Genomic DNA, 24,871 nt, shown 5'->3' on the forward strand with positions numbered 1-24,871 from the left:
AGAGTTTCGGGAGTGTGTTACAGCACTACCATTTAGCCACAACCGGGAGTGGTATCTATGGCTAGCTGGAGAATACGCAGGGGGAGTTTGGAGCTATCAGTGATCAAGCAATTGCCGGGAGAGTTATATGATTGGGAGAGCAGCAAAGGGCCAACCTTTCTTGTGAGTTTTGGAGCCAACGGAGCCAACATCCCAACAGTTCAAATTACAGGGCTTGGGGACAGCACAGAGGGCCAGCCAACAATTTCCTGGAGCTAAGAAGCATGTACCATAGGCCGAAAGTCCATCTGGGAATTCAGGGGATTGATAGCAGAGGTCAGCCCAGCACTTTAGGTCCATTTCCAAGAGGATATATAGGCAGATTCCAACCGGTCGAGTTTTGCAGTTGCAATTGAAGCTAGGCTCCAAGGGGGTCGAATTTTAGAAGTCTAAACCAACCAAATTCCTTCGTGGGTTTTTCTGGGTTTTCTAAGAAGAGTCTGTGGCTAAAATATCAAAATTTTCCGGATGTTATTCGAGCCTAAAATCCTAATTCATATAATAAGGCAACTTGCTAATTCGCTAGGGAATTTGCACCATTTTGTGGGTTCGACTTTGGCTCGGAGATAGGCCAAACCCTTTCTGGGTTTTTGTGGGTTTTCGTCAAGGAGCTTGAGGTTAAATTGCAATGTTTTCTAGGCTTCGGAGGTGGAGTTACTTGCAGTCCCTTTTCAACGAGCAGTCAGTTTTCTATGCAGGGCAGTGCAAATTGGTGCAGCAGTTGGGAAGCCTTCAGTTCAGCCATTTTCTCACCTGGGTTTGGTCATGCTTGTCCATTGAGACAAGCCCAGGTGCACCATCTTATTATCCATTGTATTTTGCCTTTAGAAAAGTAATAAAATGGCTCAGTGGTTCCTTATTTGCAGCGTTTCCATGGGTGTTTAATGCGTATTTCGTTTTTATATTATGTTGCATAGATTATTTGCTTTATATCACTCATATTCCTATTTAGGAACATTACAGTGGTACCAGAGCATGATCTTGGCCCAGCTGTGGGAAACTAGCCAAAAGATCACGGAAGCTTTGGGTATGAGTGCACAGTGACGGGTGAAACCGGAGACAAACCCATGGCTCAAGGCAAATCCAATATGCAGAAATTCTGGGGTAGAATTCATTGGGACGATCAACGAGCAGTCAGTTTTCAATTCTGAGGTAGAATTCATTGGGACGATCAGCAATTGGCCCAGTCGAGGAGGGTGACAAACCAAACCCATCCTCACCCTTACAACAGAGATGTTAGAGGTGAGCAGGTTGTGGGGGTGCAACCATCTACGTCATGCGGGGAAAGTCGACTAGATCAGGGCACCAAATCCCTTGAAAAGGAGCAGGCAGGACAAAGACAGTTAGAAGGTGAAACCATGAGGCGCTTTTGTTGGTGGAGACCCGGCTTTAGATATCAGGAGCCTGAGGAGGAGGTTGAGCATGATGCTGAGGGCCCACAGGATGGTGAGGAGCACATCAATATACCTGGTGTAGCACAGGAGTCACCTTTATTAAAGACCTCTTTGATAGCCCCAGTTGAAACCTTGGTGGAGAAGATAGAGCCTACACACATAGAGCCATTTGTTGAGGAGGAGCCACCCATGGACGAGATGCCAACAGTATATGGAGCTGTGTCCAAGTTTACCGGCGATAGATGCCCACAGCAGTTCCACCAGTTTCAAGCCGACCTTCTAGCATTAAAAAGGAAGGTCACATGAGTGCGTGAGGCTATTCTGTAGCAGAACGAGGAGCTGGAGGGCATGAGAGCGGTTTGTGTCGAAACCATGGCCAAATTGTCTCACATTGGAGAGTGGTCAGATTCCCTACTGGTGCAGCTAGAATGCACGTTGGAGCGTGAGAGTAGCCCTCTTCGGGCATACATAGATGGGGAAGTGACACTATTAGGTTACCTTGGCCCATTGGACGAAGAGAAATAGAGCTACCTAGTCAAATTGTATGTATTGACCAGGATAGCGAGATGAGACGACTTGAGTTGCACAGCGTGCAACACTAGCATGTTGGGGTTTTTCTTTGTGCGGGAGTTCGTGCATTCGATCCCTCTCTTGGGGTTGGGTGGCGAGAGATTCTGAGTTGGTACCCAGTGGAGTAGATTATGGAGATGGTAGTGAACCCAAGTGGAGCGTAGTAGGAGTTTCCAGGCACTGGGGATGCTGGAAACCCCGATTGGCATTGGGATCCGGGAGGGACCACCTATCATTTCCCAGATATACTGGTTGACTACGACCTAGAGGGTATAGTTGACCTAGCAGTCAAGCGTGCACCTCCGCTAAGAGAGTTTCAGTCAGCAAAAGTGGCCAACCAATTTTGGGCATACTCCTTGGGTTGTCTTGGTATGGCAATTGTACACGGGCTCTCAAGATGATCAACATACTCTTGCAGGAGTTTGTCGGAGGAGGTGGCATTGGCAAGCCACCAGATAGTGCCTTGTATGGAGCTGGGGATTACTCGCATTTGTGTGAGACACACAGGAGCAAAGCAGTTGTGGCATCGTTGCCAACACCTAGGGAGGTTCACTTCTTGGATCCCTTAGGGAGGACGTAGAGGGGAGGTCCCCTCATCAAAGAGCATGGTGATGCAACAATGGAGGTGATGATCCAGGTTGGATGCAGGCCGACGCATATGGACACAGCTTTAGGCCATCCCATTTAGGGATAGTAGGAACATCTAGCATGGAGCAGTGATTTGCAGATGGCATGGAGACGAATGGGGGTGTATTGTAGTATGTTGGATTGCACTGTGGAGTACGAGTGCCTCACATCTCATTGAGTACATGTGGGGAGTGACAGGTACAGTGACACAGGCGGGACAAAGGATGGTACAAGATGGCATAGCCATAGCCAAGGGTATCCAGCGGTGTACAGGGGTAGGCCGCGGTGTATAGTGGCATGTCCAGGAGTACTGCAATGATCGGTGGTATGCAGGGGTGTATAGTACTACACAGTGAAGCCTTGGAGTGTTGCCTCAAGGGAGAACCTTGGACAGAAACATTGGGCATACCTTTGGGCATAGTTCACGCAGGATTGACGGGGACAGAGATAAGCAACGTTTGATGGTATCCGCGGGGACTCATGCGCTTGACCCTCTTCTACATCCCTCTCGTGTGCAGTCGATTTTGCTGTCGACTTTCTGCACTCTGGGAATGAGCAGCGGGGGATGAGGAGCTCACCTGAGATATTTGGGTGACACTCAGCGCACTAGGGGGTAGACTTTTCAGCAATGGAATTGGATTGGTGCGTCAGTTGACAGCCACAGGTTGGGGAATGAGATGATCTTCTGCAGGGATGGCAGATCATTCATTACCAAGCCTACATCTAGGGAATTAGTCCCGAGGGAGACGTGTCACTCTTTTCTCAGGGCATGTCAGGACCAAGCATGAGCAGACGATAGCGGGTACAATTGAGGTAGTTTCCCAGTATGTGCTCGGGCTCCAGACCTTATATTGGCACATTATAAAGAGGGCAGATGGCAAACCCAAGGGAGATGGTTGGCAGGGACAGGAAGGATCCACATACCCTAAGTCGAATACAAGTATCGGATACCCATCTTTTGGTTGCATTCAGGGGGTAGCTCGTTGGCACACGTGGCTTCTAGTGATCATCGATACTACACAGTGGCAGGCAGAAGGCAGATTAGCATGCATCAGATTAGCCCACGATATATGGAGCCTATACAGTGATCACATGTAGGGACTAGAGACGAGGGCCAGAGGGAATCCATCAGTTGACAGGGCTATGTCGTAGCAGGTATGGCTATGGGATGCAGGGATTCAGTTGATCCATAGATCACTCGTGATGAGTGGAGTCGTGGCTGAGAGTGATATAGTTCGCTCTTGGGATGACACATGGGGGTTCACAGAGGGTTTCATCATATGGGGGGGTTCACAGAGGGTTTCATCATATGGGGAGGCAAACATTCTTTGTTGCTACATAGGTTTGAAGTTAGATTTGGATGGGTAGGCCTTGGTGCCATGTAGATGCCTAGGCAGGATGTGTCTCGCCTCTTTCAGTATTCCACCATCGAGTTCCAGGAGAGAAGGATACTGACTGTGCACGATGGGGAGTATAACATAGTCAAAGTAGCGCAAAGTCAGCATGGTGGCACCACTCTGGGACTAGCAGGGAACTGAGGCATCACAGCTCTCCACAGCTCAATAATCTTTAGGAATGTGTTGGCTACTGCAGGGGGAGATTGTACAAATCTTCCACTGGGCTTTAGCGAGTCACTGATGGAGCAAGGTACTTCTGGTACTTTCACCGCGCAGGATAGTGAGTGGAGTGAGAAGAGCTTCATGTTGGACAAGATTGCCTGGGATCCTAGTATTGCAGGATTCTTTCATATCAGGATCATGCAGAGGTCAGGCACGATCCAGTGGCACATTTGGGACCTTGGCCATTTTGCAGTGACAGTGGGGGAGCAATAGTTAGAGAGGATGCTTGCTCAGGCATTGCTTGAGGACAAGCGATTTTTGGTACATTGGAGGAGCTTGTTGGATGATGATGCCACCTGAGAGGGTGAGCACATTTTGGAGCACCCAGATTTGAGATTGCTTGAGGGCAAGCAACATTTAGGAGGGGAGGTCTGTCATGTCCCTTCTCAAACACATTTGTAACAGGGTGTTTCCACACATTTTTGCACAATTTTGGCTAATGGAAAGAACGCAGCATTTTCGACTTAGGGACTTAGGAGGAAATTTGACTTAATTTGGTTGCTAGTGGAAGATGGGGGCAACCCATGTGGGAATTCGAACTAGGCCATTCGAATGGTTTGGAGGGAATTTGAAGTGCTGGATGGAGGGATCCACATGAGACAAGGAAGACCCACAAAGATAAAAAGAGGAGGGAGCTCTCATTTGGATTCATTCTTACACCTTGCAATCAAAATTACTTGACTGTTCGCTATGCTGTTTAGTTGAGTCAACCAACTGTTTAGCCACGAATCTCTCAAGCGGGAGATTCAACCTCTACTTTGGGGGACCATCTGTGCCTGCCCTAGAGAGGTAGTTCCGTAAGTATTTAAGGAGTTCCAGGAGTGTGTTACAGCACTACCATTCAGCCACAACATGGAGTGCGTATTTCTGGCTAGCTAGAGAATACGCAAGGGGAGATTGGAGCTATCAGTGATCAAGAAATTGCCAGGAGAGTTAGAGGATTGGGAGAGCAGCAAAGGGCCAACCTTTCTTGTGAGTTTTGGAGCCAGTAGAGCCAACATCCCAGCAGTTCAAATTACTGGGCTTGGGGACAGCACAGAGGGCCAGCCAGCAATTTCGTGGAGCTAAGGAGCATGTGCCATAGGCCGGAAGCCCATCCGAGAAGTCAGGGTATTGATAGCAGAGGTCATCCCAACACTTTGGGTCCATTTCCGGGAGGATTTACAGGCAGATTCTAGTAGGTCGAGTTTTGCAGTTGCAATTGAAGCTGGGCTCCAAGGGGGTCGAATTTCAGAAGTCTAAACCAACCAAATTCCTTCGCGTGTTTTTTTGGGTTTTCTGAGAGGAGTTTGTGGTTAAAACCTCAGAATTTTCCGGATGCTATTCGGGCCTGAATCCTAATTCATTTAATAGGGAAAGTTGCTAATTCGCTAGGGAATTTGCACCATTTTGTGTGTTCGACTTTGGCTCGTAGATAGGCCAAACCCTTTCTAGGTTTTTGTGGGTTTTGGTCAAGGAACTTGAGGTTAAATTGCAACGTTTTCTGAGCTTCGGAGGTGGAGTTTCTTGCAGTCCCTTTTCAGCGAGCAGGTAGTTTTCTGTGCAGCAAATTGGTGCAGCAGTTGGGCAGCCTTCAATTCAGCCATTTTCTCACCTAGGTTTGGTCATGCTTGTCCATTGAGACAAGCCCAGGTGCACCATCTTATTATCCATTGTATTTTGCCTTTAGAAAAGTAATAAAATGGCTCAGCGATTCCTTATTTGAAGCATTTCCATCGGTGTTTAATGTGTATTTCGTTTTTATATTCTGCTGCACAAATTATTTGCTTTATATCACTTGTATTCCTATTTAGGAAAATTACAGTGAAATTAAAATCGGGTTGGGATTGCAGAAAACTTTTTACTCATCAAATTTCAACATTATTCTGTTAGGGTTGAATGGTGATGTCTGAAATCCCAAACCTTTGAAGTTTTGGTAAAATAAGATTTGTTGTGTTATGTATTGAAACCCTAGATCTGTAGGATTTGGTAGGGTTTATGAGCAAGACCCTTATTTTAGATGATGTCCTAGGAATGAAACCCTAGGCATATGTTTGTCCATCTAATCAAATATGTTAGATGTCTGAATGTGTTTGTGTCATTAGGTTTGAATAACATATGTTGTTATGATATGCTTGTGCATGGAATCCTAGATATATGTGTTGACCTAATTATTGATGGTCATATGTCCTAGGGTTTGGAACTAAACCCTAGTTGAAGTTTGATACTCTAGGATGATAGTGTTTGTGAATTCTAGGGTTTTGTAACTAAACCTTAGTATAAGTTCAAATCTCTAATATATGATGACAATGTGATAACCTGAGATTTATGAAAGATTGTTGAAATCTGAAACTAAAGTGTGATTGGTTTTGTTTGTCGAAGCTTAATGGCTCATATATGAAATCTAGGATCTTGCACTAAATCCTAGTAGAGATCTAACATATGAATTCAGAAATTTGTTAGATGCATTGTTGAATTGTACTTGTTGCGTTGAGGGTATGCAATATGTCATAGAAGAATTTGTTATATCTCTAAAGGAGATGTTGAGGCTCTAGATATAATGAGATTGATATCTTGATTGAAACACTGATGTGATTTAGGGTTTGTAACAAAACATGGGCAAGAAGTTGAAGTATAGAAGTAAAGTCTCTTACTGATTATGTTTATAAAGTCTAATGCTTCCATTATTATATGATTTTGACAAGGTTAACTTCACACTTCTATAGATTTGGTTATACTTGCTATCTAAGTTGTCCAGTTACATAATCTTTAGATGATGAAGATGTTCGTAAATAAAGTTGATATGATAAGCATGATGAAGGAAGATATATGAATGATGAGGATCAAGATGACTCTGATAAGAAGGATGGAAGCCATGAAAGATTCTCCAATGTCATAAAAGAAAGTGGATCTCCCTAAGTTATGAGGGAGCCTGGATAGAAGAAATCTCCCTAGTTAAGAGGGAGGGTATATTATAGTCATGATGGATACCTTGAAGAAGAAATTGGAGAATACATTTTGAGGTGTTGCTGAAAGAAAGAAAGCAGAATCTGGTTGTAGAATATGTTACGACATGGGAAGCAGGAAAGGAAGATGCATGAGGAATCTTCTGTCAAGATTCATTTGAAAGTCCTACTGTGATAAATTGAGAAGCAACATAAAGTTGTCTAAAAGACCCCGAAGGTTTGTGTCTACTTACGTACATTTGAAAGATTGTTACTGATTGGGGTTGTGTTTGTATAGGTAAATCTCTTGAAAGTTTGATAGCATGTTTTACAAGCTTGTTGTTATCGATCAGTTTGAATGGGAGAGATTTGTTGTCAATCATGTTGATGAGGAGAGATTTGTTGTTATTGATCAGTTTGATCGAGAGAGATTTGTTTTTACCGATCTGTTTGGTCAGGGAGGATTTCGCATCCTAAGAAGGGTGAGCAATATAGTGCCTTTTAGGGAGATATTCCCTTCCCCACCACGCCCAGGTACCGGGAGCAATATAGTGCCTTTTATACCTCCCGAATGAGATCTATGATGGAAAGATAGGATTGATCCATCACAATGAAAATAGATTGAACATATATTGTTACATAGGAAGAAGTGATTGATGAGATCTTCCTGGAAAAATACCGCCACTCGGAATTGAACCGAGATGCTCTCGCACTGCTTCCTAAGAGCAACGTGTCTTATCGATTGGAATAATTGGGAGTGTTGAGGCATTGTGTGTGATAAACATTCCCTGGGAAGACATCTAGTTGGCACTTTGTGTTGATGTCTAGATCCCGAAGTAGGGAGGGTGGCATTGGTCATAGAGCCATGACTTCGGATACGCACCTAGATCCATGGGTTGATAGTTAACAAGTAAGCCTGATGATACCTAGATAGGCTGAAAACTTTAGTCCATCTTAGTCCCACCCAGATAGATTTCCCTGGTCAGAAATCTAGTCCATGGCACCGTGAGTACCTAAACTGTTTGAGGACCTTGGATAGATTGCCCTGGTCAAGAATCTAGTCCATGGCATTGTGGTGCCTAAACTCTTCGTAGATCATGTGTTTTGAGATCTTCCATGTACCTCTATTGTTATACGTAAGTATGAATACCTCCCTAGTTAAGAGGGAGTGTTGAAGAATGTAACTAGGTTTGGTATTCATAATTGTACGTGAGTCAAAATGAAATACATTTATCAAACGAAAGCAAAAGAAATTTTATGATTAATTAAACTCACTTGTTAAAGGATGGGTTTCATGCTTGGGTCAATTGTCATAGGTCAAACCTCCATTGTCGGCTTTTAGGATTTGTAAGTCAAAGTCAAAGTCTATTTTGTTATGTCAAAATCTTCCTCCATCAAGTCTCCTTGCAGTCTGCCTTCAAATTAATAGTCAACAAGTCCGCTTCACGAAATAAACTCATGTCGGTTGATTTACAGTGGGAAACTACTATATATATATGCGTGTAGGCTTCACTCAAATGGTAGAACAGAGATACAAGTTCAGAAATTTCAGAGAAGAGTTCAGTGTATTACAGTGAGGGAATTCGGTGAAGTTGAAGTGAAGAATAACTCGAAGTTTCAAGGAGTTTGAGTGTCAATGCAAGTTGAAATGTTTAGGCCTACCACCACCACAAACCGAAGTCAAGGTTGTGACCACAGGACCGACACTTGAGCTATCTCCACAAAACCGAGGACTGAAACTAGGGTTGTCACCACAGGACTGAGGCATCAATGTATTGCAGTGTTTGTCATCATTGCTGGACCGAAACTTGGGCTATCTCCACAGGACCAAGGATTGGAACTGTATTGCAAAACAGTGTGTGCTATCATTACAGGATCAAAGGTTCACTGAAACACTATATGATCATAAGTGTACTAACTCTACAAGACCAAAGTTTATCACAAGACTGAAGCTCATTTGGGATATCACAAAATTGAAGTATTGAAGCTTGTTAAGATGTCACAGAACTGAAGCATGATGTGTAAAGGTTGACTTGATGGATGGAAGTAGTCTATAGTCTAGATTATGAAGGTCATGGTCATCTCAGTCTTCATTTTGAATCGACTGAAGGAAGAATTCTTGACCGGGTTTTCCCCTAGGGTGGGGTTTTTCCCTAGTTGCATGCCTACATCTCATGTCCTCCTTTATTTTATTGATTGGCATTAGTCTTGATGATAAGAACAACATAAATCAAAAGAAGAAAACTAATGATGGAACATCACAAGGTAATGTCATAATAAGGTAAATCAATTAACTTGCCACCCTATTGGATTTCTCAACACCTCTTGATTCACTCATGCGCCAACCCTCCTTTGTTTCAGATTTTCAATGGAGATCCACTATTGATAGAGACCCCTTGAAGACATGTTGAGGAGAATGCCAAATTTTTCCTTTGGTTTTAAATTCACCTCTATTCAAACCTTAACCTCCAAATGAACCCCATGACATAGGACTTAGCTTGCAAAAGATTGTACTTCTATCCCATTGTCATACTATTATGGACATTCATCATACATTACTAAAATTGTATCTCCTAGAACTTGTTGGTTCCCTGCAAGTTTCCCCTCATCCTTCACCTTTCACCTTCATGGACTACCCCCGTTAGCTTGTCTGGGAGATAGCTAGAACGGAGTGAGTGGGGAGCAGAGTGACAGCCCCCACTCTAAGTCGTTGTCACATTTGAAGTATACAATTTCGGCGACAACAGGTTCAACCCACCAATATCTAACAAAGTAAGCTCGTGTGGGGTTCTTTTGGCCGTCATCTCTGTCCATCCTCTTGATTCACTCATGCGTCAACCCTCCTTTGTTTCAGATTTTCAGTCGAGATCCACTATTGACAGAGACCCCTTGAAGACATGTTGAAGAGAATGCCAAATTTTTCCTTTAGTTTTAAAATTCACCTCTATTCAAACTTTAACCTCCAAATGAACCCCATGACTTAGGACTTAGCTTGCAAAAGATTGTACTTCTATTCCATTGTCATACTATTATGGTCATTCATCATACATTAATAACATTGTCTTATCTTATCATATACTTCTTTACTTTTCTTGTATATTTATTCGTATCTCTTCATCTTTAGCATTTAGTAGCGACATTGACACTTCCGTAGCACAATGTTGACTGGCTGTATTTTCAAGTCCCATTTTGGTCATTTGTGGGGCATTAGCAAAATTAGCTTAGCTTATCTGATATGACATAAACTTGCAGATTGCAATACAACAAAATCAATCTGCTTAGGCTTGTTACAAAAGGGAAGGACAACAAGGGTCCATAAATATTAAAAACATCTTACTTGAGCTTGAGTCCTAACTTAGAAAGATATCTGACGCAGCCCTAGCATGTGTTCCAGATTACAAAAAATAGGCATAAGTTCAAAAACAAATATTTCAATTTAGATGCACTTAATTGATTTTGTATCCTTAGTATTTCTTCGAACACATTAAATTATCCTAAAAGTAAATCTGAAAAATTCTCAGATTAGAAAATTCATGACTGCAATCTTACATTTAATTCAAGTATATCCTCTTCAACAATAATAAAATTCAACTGAAGGAAAATGCTTATTTTACTAAACAAAACAAAACAAAGAAAAAAAACAAAATCAAACTCACCTTGCAAAAATGGAACTGGTTGGTAAACAAGAAAAATTCCTAGGAAGTTGCAAAATATCCCTGCCCAATGTAAACAAGGCAAAAGCAATTATTATCCATGTCCCAAAAGATCACAGTATATACAACCTAAAAATAAAGAAAAACATTAATGTAATTAGTTGAAGGGAATAAGGAAATATAAAAGAAAACAGATATCAACAAAGAATTCATCCAGCCTTTGAACTCTCAGGTATATTATTGTTCTCCATAATATATTGTTATGAAATTTCCAGATTATAGACATGTGAGAGTTGAATACCACATTACTATGTTGAACGAAATGTGGCAATATCTAGAAGTTTCCGAAACAAGAACAGCTGCAAATGTGCCCATAGATGATTACATGGCAAAATCCAAAATTAAACTTATAGATGAGGTTATACATCCAAAATCAGCCATTAAACATGAGGGATATGTCCTTAAAATGAAATAAAACATGAGCTAAAGACAAGTACACATTTTAATACAACTCATCATCATCCTCATCCTCATCCTTGTCAACAAAAATAGAACAAGATGCTAGCATGGATTGAAAGAAAAGGCAGCCCCACTTCCAGTTGCATCACCACCAATATCAAGAGCAGCAAGAGAGAGCATCAAGTCTGAGCATTTTGCATCCACATCCTGGCCTTTACAAGGCCCACCTGTATGGGACATAAAGAATAGGTCTTGTTATCACTCAATCTAGCAAGGGTCCTAGGAGGGGCTCCTACAGAGCAACTACTAGGTCAAATGGCAACAATGGAGAAATAGCCCACTACCATCTTGGCTAAAGCTCCCTGCTCTCCATGGGCTTTCACCAATGGGAGGAGTCCCGGTATAGATGAAATCACTACGAATGGTATTCAATGAATGGAGGTGGTAATTTTGATAGCCTATTCAAAGGAGAGACTCTAGTGATAGGGCTCACTTGCTTAAGAAGCAAGATGAATGGCTCTCCAAGAAGGGATAAAGGGAAACCTAGACCTAGGGATGTGGAATGTTTCTTGATATAAAGTGCCCTAGACCTAAGAATCCTAGGAGAATAGGGTTCTCTAAGTAATCCTTGTGAAATTGGAGTGACAAGGTTGCGGAACCACAAATAAACCCTAGTGGACCCAAACAAGGTCAAGGATTTAGGGTGAAACTTCAAACAAACAGTCTCAGCCAAGTAAGGGAAAAGAAAAGGATCAAGGAGATTAGATTCGACTTGAATTTTCAATGCAATGATCCTTATGAAGCCAATAACCAGTGAAACCTAGGATCAAGAACGGAGTTGGAGTTGGGGCTTGGTATAATTCCAAATCTAGCCACGGGATTGATCTCAAAATTTGTGGAGGCCTAGAGGACACCCTAGCACACCCTATGGACCAACTTGTTGACCAGATAGATGGCTACAATGGATTTCGTTTGATGCCCTAGGAGACACTTGGGTTAGGGCTTAGAAAAGGGGAGAGAGGTGAAAAAGATTTTTGTCTAGGTGATCACCAAGGATTAGACCAGTGCCTAATCTATTTGGGAGAATGGAGTCAATGAGATTTTGATATTTAACATTTCTTTTACCCAATGAAGGAGTTCCCCAGCGACTTTGCATAGCCCTAAAGGTAGCAATTAGGTCACTGGGAAAATTTATACCTCTTGATGCTACAATCGATGACTTATCAAGGTAATTATGAAGATCATATACCCCTAGGACCATTCGTTCACTATACCAAGCATGTAACAAATGGAAAACTCTCACAAAATCAAGATTCAACAAATTTGCATTCCCATTAGGGCAACAACTTAAACTTTATGAGGGAAAATTTCATACATTATCCATGTGACATAAATAAAGAGATAGATCATGAAAAAGGCAGTTACAAGTATAGAAAATATATCCAATAATCAAGTGAGGCAAAAATCGAAGCTCCAAGACCAAGACAAGATTTCCAAACATCAAAATGCATCAAAGATATCCAATTCGTCCTCCAATAGCTATAGCGAATTTCTCAAGAACAAATAAATATCCAAATCCAAGTGATGATGGGAATCAAATGACCTCTTATCAATTTATATCATCCTCGAAGGGTTCGATTTGCCTAATTAGGCCTAATGATACCCCAACTAATAACATAATGTGCAAAACTAACATTACTTTGTGACAAGCCCATCAAGATAGCTCCATAATACAAAAATAAGCCTCTCAAGAGGGCAAAATGATAAGTACAATACGTCGAAGGGCTAGTGGAGTCCAATGTGTGCCAAAATGAATGGATGGGCTCCAAACATAGTGATAAAGGGGGTGGCCCCTTGATATCCATGAAAATGACCTGTGGTGCCCCCAAGTGGCTATGGGGGCACAAAGACACCCTCATAGGTCTCCAAATGGATCGAACAAGCATGTATCCCATCTATAAGGGCTGGAACAATGATGCAAGCCCTCCCTTTGTCTCCCATGGTGAGACACATCCTCATCTGGGCCTTGGATCAACTGCCAAGTGTGTGGTGCAAGAGTGTAGTCGGTTGGGCAAGGTGGTCAAGGTAAGATGGATGGGAGTCAGCTAGAGGGATGAGAGTCAAGGAAGCTTCACTTTCTTTCCTAACAAATGAGAAGGAAGAAAGGGTGATAGAAGTATGTGAAGTTAAGAATTCCTTCCTCTTTAGGGAAGATAAGAAGATCCTTCCTATAAGAATATCCTATAAGAAGATTCTAAAGAATATCCTTAAGAAGATCCTTCCTAAGAAGATAAGATGATCCTTACTATAGGAAGATCCTTACTTGTTAGGGAAGATAAGAAGGTTAGGAAGGGACCAATAAGAAAGGGTTGTTAGAATTCCCACTAATAAGGATGATAAGAAGGAGTTAAGAGGATAGCAAATAAGAGGATGGATAGATTCTTATCGCTTAAGACACAGCCAAAGATTATTACCGCCCATCCATTATTCTATCATCATTGTCAAATAAATGGAAAACGAGCAAGCAACTCAAGGATCCCATGATGTGGCAATCTTCTCTTTGTTATCAGTGGAGGCTCGTGGCTCTCAACGCTCACCCTATAAATGCCAATATGACCCTCTAGAGGGTTTGGACCCTTTATAGGGAGACCAAACCCCAAGATGAAGACCCACTTGTAATCTTGTATAAGATCCAATGCATCCCCTCACGTTCTAGTACAATTAGTGCAATTGAGTAAATGAGCATACAAATCATGGAACCAACTAGACACTTCATAGTGGCATGTCCTTCCATAATGGGCTTTAGAACGTACAAGTGTCTCCAAGTTCAAGAATAAGGTTAACCAAGGACCCTATTAGGTGGTTTCAGCCCCTAAGGGGAGTGACATGTCCATGGTACATCCATCAAATGGCAGGTGGCATGTGATATAATGATGGAATGGAGTGGGGTATCAGGGAAAGGCTCCAAGCCACATGCCATAGTACAAGGGTAGTTATGATAGGGGAAGCCCACATTTGGGTGTATGAATGTAGGAGAGAGCAATCGTGGTACATGAGTTACCCCGACCTTTGTTTTTCCACCCTTCTTCATATGCCTTTTGCCTTTTATTGATTTTTCTTTTATAACTGCTCGGGGCTCCAAGGGATGAGAGCATGATGTGTAAGATATAGAAGTGGATACCCCTTTAGGTAGGGGTAGTTAATCGCCCACCAGGGGTTGGCACAATCATGGGTTCCTTGATGATGCAAGGGCGCTAATATAGGGGGCCCTAGGAACCAAAGTGATGGCCATAATGATGGGGGTAGAGCTCATGTTTAGCTTTTGCCCACGTGCTAAATTGTATGTCCCAACCATCTTTTACATTTTGTGGTACATTTCTTGTTGAGTGGACAAATTATGATTTTTCCTTTTATTTTTCGCTGCATCAACCTCTGGGGCATCGTTCCAAGCTCGACCCAAAGTGTGGACAAGGGGAGGGGGAAGCTAACTCCTTGTGGACCCAATGGACAAATGTGGATCCAGATGGGAAATATGTGAAATGAGGTTAGCATGAGCGGAGGGGAGTGATGCATATGATGTCGGGAAGCGGGACCACACGACCAATATTAGGGTTTACCATGTAGTGGCACTCCCAACAATAGTAGCCAATAAAGGAAATCCCATGGGCCTAGAATAACCACCAAGTTGGACAAAGAGGACAAGAGCACAAACCAAGCCCATTCTTTCTGCCGAATCCCCACACTAATCCATGCCCAAAAGTGTCCATGATAAGTAAGCAAAAATACCGAACTACATAACAAAACCCATACCTTCGAGGTTGAAAGGCCCACCTTCAAATATACAATCATAACAAATGGGGGAGGGAGCATAATGGTTGGCTCAGGTGGCAGAGATGGTGGCACCTTAAGCTATCTAGTGGCTTCAAGTCGCTGTTAGCTATGGGTTGAGGACCATCTAGGAGAAAAAATTTCTCCTATGGATATCACCCACAAGTGATAGAAAACGAGAAGCAAGGATTTGCAAATGACCATGACTAGTCAACCTTTTAACAGGGTTCATGCTCCTCATCTCATCCAAATATGGTATGTCTACAAAATCATCTAATCTAAGAACAAAACAATCAAATTATTCCCTCACTTTAATTCGTAAAGAAGCAAGAAAACAACCTTTGAAAGACTTTCTTCACTCCATTAGTCACCTCCCCTTTATGTGGGGCCTTCCTCTTCCCATTGCTTTGAGAAATTGAATCTTCGTCATAAAATCCTGGATTTAGAGCATGTCCCAAAGAGTGCAATGGAGTGTTAAAGCCATTTCACATCATAACAATGATGGATCTCATGTGCTCTACAAAATTAGCATCAACAAAAAGAAGAGGGGGAGCCTCTTGTGTAATAATTATCTCAAGAAAGGTTTGTTAGCATTCGTATCTCCCAGATGCCCAAATGAGGGTAATGTGAACTAAAGTCTATCTTGTTGCACCAATCCTCATCAATCAACACCCTCCACACCATACTTTCCACCTCTGAATTTTCCTCTCTCCACTTAGCCCAAGTTCCCCCATCACCATACTCATTAATGCAAGTTTGACCTTTATAAGGCAGTGCAACATGATAAGGTTTGAGGTGTTACAACTGGCAACTAGGGCCAAATTCCACTTTGGATAGCTCATTTGATGGAGATGATGATTACATTGAATTCCTCTTTTCGAGAGGACCAAAATAGACCTAAAGGTCATCAAAATTGGACAAAGGAAATTGTCTTTTTGAATTATAAGCCCACATGTGCATATTTGATCAAGTCGGCCCAAAAGCAAATTGGACACTCTTGGAAGGCTATAAATACAAGTGACCTCAACCTCATTTGGACATCATCACGAGACATTCTTCTATTCTCTTCTTTGTTTTGGTTGGCACAAGTCTGAGGCTCGTCCGCGGAGAATTGGTTTACACAAAGGAGAAATTGCAAAATCGAAGCTCGCATTTCTGTTTCAAGGTTTTGAGCCTCAGTTGCAGGCATGACACAGAGAGATCTCGACTGTAGTCGCTCACTGGCAGGCTGATCCGTGCGACTAAAGCCTCTTAGTCGCACGCACAACTCATCCTCCATGAGACTAAAGCCTCTTAGTCACACGCACAACTCGTCCTCCGTGCGACTAGAAACTAGGGTTCGGATTACAGTCGTTGGCTTGACAAAGGATACTTTTGGCTACATTCGTTGGCTTACAAGCTCAAGGGAGCGACTAGAACCTCTCAGTCACGCACATGACTCCTCCTCCATGCGATTAGGGCCTAAAGGTTGAAATTTCGGTTGTCCGGAGTTTTTGCCCGTTGACCGCAGTGTTCGACAGTTGACCGCAGACAGTGACAGTTCATTACAAGCTTCTGAATCAGGGTTTTGGGTATGATCATTGTTGGGTTTGTTTCAGGGATATTTAGTTGATTTTTGCTTAATAGTTGTATGGATGAAGATATGGATCATTGTACTCTCTTTTGCTGAATCATTCAACGACAATCTAATAAGAAGAATTTGAAAAAGTTTTTCCCATAGTGGGTTTTGCTCTGATCTCCAACCAATCTTGGTGTCTCTATGAGTGAATGTTGTTCTTCTATTGTTCCTTTATGTTTCGCTGCATTGTTGATGATGAATGTTCTGCCTTGATGATGATGATATTGTTCTTTCTACATAGTTGCATATGTTGTTGAATAATGATGTAAATCTAAATAATGTTATGATGTTATGTGGTGAATTTAATGTGTAAATGAAGAAATGCAATTATAAAAGCAAAGGACAATATAGCTCTAAGAGAAATTAACATGGTATAAGAGTTGGGCTGAAGAAAAGTCATGGAGATCACCCCTATGATGACACTATTGATGGAAGCTAGAGAGGATAGAGGAGGTTGATTTTTGTAGCATTGGATGTGTTCTAGCCACAAAACTTTGTGGAGAAGCTCAAATACATGTATTCTCCAAAACCCAGAAATCGTTTCTGGAAATTCCACCTAGAGACAACTTAATTAAAATAATTAACTTTTTTAAATGATTTCTAAGTCTAAACTTAGGAAATCTGGTTAATTAAAGGGTATTAATTAAGTCATGGTGTGAATCTTCTAGAAGAAGACATGGATCAATCTCCAGTTAATCTTAGCCATTGATTATGTTTTAATCTTGGTCGTTGAAGCCTCAACAAAAGATTATAAGAAGAAATTCGATGGGGGTTGGAGAACACACTTGGAGCCACCACGAATTCAATACTGCTGGAAAATCGAACTCCAAAGTAGCAGCTGTGATTTTCCGAAGGTGATTCAGTAGTTTCGAAGCAGTGAGAGAGGGGCAGGGATAGTAAGGCCAGAAAAAAGTTTTTCCAATCCAGTGAGTACATTGCAGAGAGATAGCATACTCCATAGAGAGGCTGACATAGTGCAGAGAGGCAGCGCAGAGCTTCAGAGGGAGATTCGTATTTGTTGAGGAGAAGTCGAGTTTCAGAGGCAGGAGCTGGAGTTGGAGCCCGAAGAGCCAGAAGATCGAGTTTCTAGAGCAGCAGTTGAATAGCAAAGTGAGAGAGACGTTGGTCCTAGCAGGCTGACGCAGAGGCAGCTAGGGGCAGTTCATCTTGAGCTAAGGTCAGCGTGGGATCACCGATGGAAGTGAGATTTTTCTCACTAGAGGTTTGTCAGTCATTTTCTCTGCATGGATTGCTAGATTTGAGCATCCCTAGTCTTGTACTCAAATTTACTACTGCATAATAATCAAACCCTCAGTTGCTGCACCAGTTTTCCCAAGTTGGGTTTTTCCAGGGACATTTGTTTGAAAACAACAGTGTAACTATGTGTGTGTTTATTTCTCTCCTGTGCAATATTTTCCACAGTATTTTATGTTGTTAAGGTTGCAGTAAATTTTATTTCGATGTTTACTGTGTAACACTATAAATAGCTTGATTCATAAATTGACTCCTAGGAAAAATTTAATCAGTTGTTGCAGTAGGGATTCCGGTCACCGAATTTTCACATGGTATCAGAGCATTGATCGTAAGTCAGAGAGCTCAGAGCAGAAGAGGAGGACGTTCGAATTTTTGCGTAGGCAGCAATTCGAAACCCCAGGGGCAGCATATTTCCTTGGCCAAATGGGTCAGTTTTTCGTGGAAATTTTACTTCTCTAAGTGAGTCGACAAAGAATAAATTTTTCCAAATCGAAGAGTACCAGAGGCAGAGGGAGTAGCAGCAGTTTCCTTGCAAAGGAAATCTTCAACTAGGACGCAGAGTTTGCATCAGTTTGCTAGTGCAAATAGCGACAGGAGGAAGGAAGAGCACACACTGAGGGAATTGTTTCCTCACGGGACTTCTAGCCAAGAAGTTCGAATTTTCCTAGTAGAGCAGCAAAAGTTGTGTGCGGAGTTTCTCACTCCAAAAGGGAGTGCGAATAGCTGGGCAACAGTTGTGTAGAGGAGAAGAATAGGAGTTCGACATTTTCGGAGAGATGACATCAGCTAGGTTGAGAGATCAAGATCGGTTGGACAGAGCCTCCAACTATCTGATCTGGAAGGCTAGAATTTCCTACCTTTTAGATGAACATGATCTCAAGACTTATATCGATAGTGTGGTAGTTGTACCCGCAGATACAGATCTGCTTAAGAAATATGAGAAGGAGATGGCGAAAGCTAAGAGGTTGATTCTCAATGGGGTTCAAGATCACGTGGTATCTCACATAGCTGGCAAAGATATTGCCTGGCCGATGTGGGAAGCACTAGCTACGTTGTACGAAGGGTCTTCCGAGCAATGGAAGATGTATCTTGAGGAGAAGATGAGATGCATGAGGATGCAGAAAGGGGATCATATAAACCCCTTTCTTACTAGGCTTCAGGATGTCCGGGATCCGTTGTCTTCAGTAGGGTCAGCGCCCTAGCCTACAAAGTTTGTACAATTAGCTCTAAACGGCATTTCCGAAGAATGGAAAGTTTTCGTCCAGAGTATCTTGGGCAGAGAAAAAGTGCCAGACTGGGAAAGTATGTGGGTTGATCTGCAGCAACAGGAAATGAGGCAAGATCTGGTGAAGAGCACCATTAGTGGTGGTAGCAGCAGTAGTGGAACGAAGCAAGTAAAGGAGGAGGAAGATGTGCCCCTCGCATCTAAGGGGCAACAGGAGCAGTGCATGAGGAAGAAGGACTTTTCAAAGATCAAGGGCTTCAGATGTTGTGATCTTGGTCACTATAGCACTCAATGTCCTCTCAGAAAGAAGGACAAGGAAGAGAAGCAGGATCAGCAAGTTGCATCCGTTGAGATCGACAGGCTATCCTCCATATTCGAGGAAGAGTTTGCCATGATCACCGACATACCTCCAGGGGTGAGGTGGGGTGATTTGGTTTTGTAACTCCAGAGAGCTGCAAGATGGGCAGGATTCTTGAGGAGGTCCACCTCATGAATCAATACCTTGCTACAGGAGCCCATAATATGCAGTAGCAGGATGGACCAGTGGCAGTTGGTGTAGTCAGGTGCCAGAGTGACAGATGCAGTAGCTAGCAGCGGTCAGATACTAAGCAGCGCAATGTAGAATTGGCAGCAGTGTTGTCGGCACAGAGCAGAGTCAGCAGCAGCACAAAGGCTTCAGTGACAACGCAGAGTCTAGAAGCAATCAGGACTCAGGGAACAGATGCGTCGTACTGACCGCAGTTGGTTCAGTATTTTGGATGACTTTTCATTGAAGTTGTTGCAGTTGAAACAACAACAGCAGTTGGAGAGGGTTGTAGTGTAGATGCAGTGTTTGCAGCCATTCAGCAGGGCTAGCAACAGCACGGATGTAGCAATCGCAGTTGCACAATAGTTGGTGGGCAGTAGAGCCAGACATCATCAGCAACAGGGTGTTGCTTCAGTGGGTTGCAGCGCTAGAACACATTCCTTGCTAAGAGGGAGTGTCGATTTTTGTAGCATCAGATGTGTTCTAGCCAATCTGGAAAAAGTCGAAGTCGAGATTAATTCAACAAGGGTCCAAAAGTTGAAAAACTCTTTCAAGTCGAGAGATTTTTTAAAAAGTCGGCAATATTAAAAAACACAAAAATATTCATTTTTTTAATTTTTTTTAACATCTAGAGTATCCACAACATCAAATAAATGCATTTCCACATAAACATGTAAAGAAAGCTAATATATAATACGTATATAAACTTATAAAGTCTAGTGCTACATCACATATCAAAATAGTGAATAAACTCCTGAATCTTGAGTCTTGTCTGAATCTCAACTCTCAAGACAACCGACTTTTTGGGTCATGTCCCGATAAAATTGGGCATATAACGAATAAATCGTGATTTTTTCGTTTCTAAAAAAGTCTACAAAAAATCGGAGGATTAAATCATTTTGTTGAAAAAATCGCAACTTTAGGATTTAATCCCGATTTTCTGCAAACTTTTTCCACCTGGTTCTAGCCACGAAACTTTGTGGAGAGGCTAGAATACATGTATTCTCCAAAACCCATAAATCGTTTCTGGAAATTCCACCTAGAGACGACTTAATTAAAATAATTAACTTTTTTAAACGATTTGTAAGTCTAAACTTAGGAAATCTTATTAATTAAAGGGTATTAATTAAGTCATGGTGTGAATCTTCTAGAAGAAGACATGGATCAATTTCTAGTTAATCTTAGCCATCGATTATGTTTTAATCTTGGCCATTGAAGCCTCAATGAGAGATTATAAGAAGAAATTCAATGTGGGTTGGAGAACACACTTGAAGCCACTAGGAATTCGATATTGCTAGAAAATTGAACTCCAGAGTAACACATGTGAGTTGTCGGAGGTGATTCAGTAGTTTCAAAGCAGTGAGAGAGGGGCAAGGATAGTAAGGCCATAAAGAATTTTTTCCAGTCCGGTGAGTGCATTGCAGAGAGATAGCATACTCCACAGAGAGGTTGATGCAGTGTAAAGAGGCAGCGTAGAGCTTTAGAGGGAGATTTGTATTTGTTGAGGAGAAGTCGGGTTTCAAAGATAGGACCCGGAGTAGGAGCCCGGAGAGCCAAAAGATCGAGTTTCCAGAGCAGTAATTGATCAGCAGAGTGAGAGAGACACAAATCTACGTAGGCTGACTCATAAATAGCGTGGAGGCAGCTAGGGGCAGCGCATCCTGAGTTAAGGTCAGTGTTAGATCACCGGTGGAAGTGAGATTTTTCTCAATAGACGTTTATCAATTATTTTCTCTGCATGGAGCGCTAGATTTGAGCATCCATAGTCTTGTACTCAGATTTACTACTGCATAATAATCAAACCCTCAGCTCCTGCATCGGTTTTCCCAAGTTGGGTTTTCCCGAGGACGTTTGTCCGAAAACAACAGTGTAATTGTGTGTGTTTTCCACACTATTTTATGTTGTGAAGGCTGCAGTAGATTTTATTTCGATGTTTACTATGAACACTGTATATAACTTGATTCGGAAATTAACAAGTAGGAGAAATTTAATCAGTTGTTGCAGTAGGGATTTGGGTCACCAAATTCTCACGGAGGAGACCTAAAAGAATTATGGGGTTTGAAGGAAACCCTAGGCAATTTGGTTATTAGGTTTTGATGGATACTATGAGGTTAGGGTTTGGAAGAAACCCTAGTTTATGGCAAAGATTTGAGATATGAAACCCTAGCATGGTCAATGTGAAAATGCTCAGGCACTTGTGACAAATTTGATAAAGCCCCAGTTGGGATAGTTTCTATTAGGCCTGGTTGCTGATGAAGTTGATGAATATATATTGAAGGCAACAAGTGGATAATGGACAGTGATGGCTCTCGAGGGTTGGTTCAAGAGGGAGATGATCACCTCTCATTAAAGATAAGTATTTCTCGATTTATGGTGCTCCTTTATGTCTTTACTTTTGTTTAGACTTATGAATCTGATTATTGTTCAGATTATTACTTATACTTCCTGCATGTATATTTGAGTATTTGGAAGAGTCATGATAAGTGGATCTTTCTTAAGGATCATGGCTAGTGCAGGAAGAGAAGAGCTAGTGCTGGAAAAGAAAAAAGGCACCTGACGAAAAGTTGACAAAATGCTATAGCTACCTATGTCAAATAAGAAGGTGCACAGGTATTTGAATACTATAAGGAACATAAGGTATATTGTTCCAAAATTATGTTTCAGTTGCAATATTGATTGTAAGGTAAGCCCTCAGGGATGATGAGAATGTCACCTTCACAAATGGCTCATGCATGCATATAAAAGTGCTTTAGATTCATGAAATGATGCACCTAGTAATGAATAAGTATCTCACCTCTTAGACATGATGAACTTCTTGATTCTATGAAGCAACTTAATATTGATTTTTGATATATTGGTATACTTGATGTTTGGCTAACATCTATCATTTTGGATATCTTGATCCCATAAAGAAGGCTAGCACCTTGATTCTAATAGATGGTAACTTGATACTATTGATAATGTTTGTGATAAGCATGGTAACCATGATGATAGAAGTGTAACAATGAGATTGATATTCAAGATCCTTTTGTTCACCGTGGTTAAGTTTTGAAGAGCTTGATAATTATGGCATATGGTATAATTGAATGCCCTGACTTGATGGATTGAGTTATGTCACAAAGAAGTAATGTTGTGATCATGATTCTTGAATTATACTCCTATTAGCTATTTGACACTAACCCTTGATGAAATATTGATGTCATGATGTAATGGTGAAGTAGTTGATGCTAACATGATAAATATGTGATATTGTTTGACTTTATGATCTAACAAATTTGTTGAGGCATGGCAGTATTATAGCCAGGTTGATGATTTGAATGAAGATCACTAAAGTGGCTTCCCATTCAGAGGGAGAATCTCTCCATAAGATCCTTACTCCTATTATCATTTGCATTATATGTATAGAAGGTTCTTTATTGTTGAAGTAAGCTTTATGGACATCTGATATTGTTGGTCTGCGGCAAAGTTCTGGTCTAATAAGAAAGAGTTTTCCTTATTCTAAGACTCAGCCACACGGAAGCAAGCCTAAGGGTGCCACTATAGCCTCTCAATCGCACGGAAGAAGGCCTATGGGTGTGGTTATGCCTGGAGGACACAAAAGTGAAGTTTTGTGCATGAAATCAAAAGTTCACCTGAAGGATGTCAGTCCTACAGACATGGAGCAGACAACAGAAAGTTCTATGAGCAGAGAAGTTTGAATGTTTGACTTACTATAATGTGAATATGTTGACTCAGTGTTGCACGAAGCGCCCCCCCCCTGGATCGAAGCTCTGAAGCGCGCCCCGTACAGAAGCGCCTAGGAAGCTTCCTCGGAAGCGGCGCTTCGGCATTTTAAGACGCTTCCTGGAATTTCCGAAGCGCCAGCCGGAAGCGCCGCTTCCATGGCTCCGAAGCGCGCTTCGTACGGCGCTTCGGGCCTCCGAAGCGCGGCGATTCGGAGCAGGAAGCGGCCGCTTCGCGCACGCTTCCGTACGCTTCGGCGAAAAGGGGCGCGCCCAAGGGAAAAAAAACACTCTTTTTTTAATTTTTTTTTTAAGTTATGTTCACTCAACATTAATGGGGTGGGTTAAGGTGAGGTTAGAGTGAGGTTAAGGTGAGGAATGAAAAGAATAAAGCCCCCATTCATTCCTCATTTTCTCACTTTGAGTTTATGAGAGTTGGAGAAGAGAAGAGAGGAGAGGAGAAGAGAAGAGAGGAAAGGAGAGGAGAAGAGAGGAGAGCTTGGAGAAGTGAAGGAGGAGGAGCTAGGAGAAGGAGAAGGAGCTTGGAGCAAGAGCTTGGAGGACTTCATCTACAAGAGCTAAAGAGGTAAGTTCAAACCCCAAACTCCCTTGTTTTTTTGACAATTTTTTTGTATTTTTCTCCTCCCTCTCCTACTCTTTCACATTGTTTCTACTTGCTCCTTTATTTACAGGTTGTCCACCACCTATATCCATATTCCAAGATGGTGTTCTTTTGGCTTCTATGTATCATTCCACTCTTGGTTTTAATGATGGCAAAGGTGAGGAATAGAAGGGAAAAAACAGAAGAGGACATTGGTGATGGTCCTAATAGGAGTGACCCAATGTATGATGAGGAGGAAGGGTTTGAAGAGGAAGGGGATGAACCTGAAGGGGACACTGAAACACAAGATGGGAAAGCTACATCAACACCCTTGTGGAACTATGTGACCAAACTTGATGGGGGAAAGGGTGGTGGATCTTACAAATTTGTGTGCCCTCATGGTTGTCATGGAGGAAAACCATATTGTGGTTCATATACCCGTCTGAGGAGGCATCTTTGTGGGGTGCTGGACAGTGATGAAAAAAAGGGTTCTGTGGGGGTACAAATTTGCCCAAACATTTCAACTGAAGAAAGAAGAAAATACATCCAAATAGAGATGGCTGCACAACAAAAAAACAAGAAACAAAAAACTCATTATGAATCAAGTGCAACCTCTAAATTTGGTAGTTGCTCATCTCCTCATGGTACTTCTGCAAGCTCTGGAGGTAGAAGAACAATAGGGGATTTCCTTAATGTTGCTGGGAGGGATGATGTGGATGGAAAGATAGTCTGTTTTCTTTGTGCTTGCGGTGTACCATTCAATGTGCTTCGCTCTCCCTATTGGCATGAAATGGTAAAGGCCATCAATGAAG

The 24,871-nt window shown here is 42.1% G+C and overlaps 1 protein-coding gene across 3 annotated transcripts in view; it reads right to left on the minus strand.

Annotated features, from left to right (window-relative positions):
• The window catches only part of LOC149242691 (uncharacterized), a 406,135-nt gene that overhangs the window by 253,911 nt on the left and 127,353 nt on the right, over window positions 1-24,871 (minus strand). For all 3 annotated transcript variants that reach the window (XM_089374305.1, XM_089374304.1, XM_089374306.1), the window contains one exon: window positions 10,830-10,889. In XM_089374305.1, coding sequence (XP_089230431.1) covers window positions 10,830-10,889 — 60 coding nt within the window. The remainder of the gene's footprint in view (window positions 1-10,829; window positions 10,890-24,871) is intronic.

This window comes from Pinus tabuliformis, chromosome 8, assembly GCF_031772625.1.
Source record: "Pinus tabuliformis cultivar Carrire ecotype Pingquan chromosome 8, CPIR1, whole genome shotgun sequence".
Lineage (NCBI taxonomy): Eukaryota > Viridiplantae > Streptophyta > Pinopsida > Pinales > Pinaceae > Pinus > Pinus tabuliformis.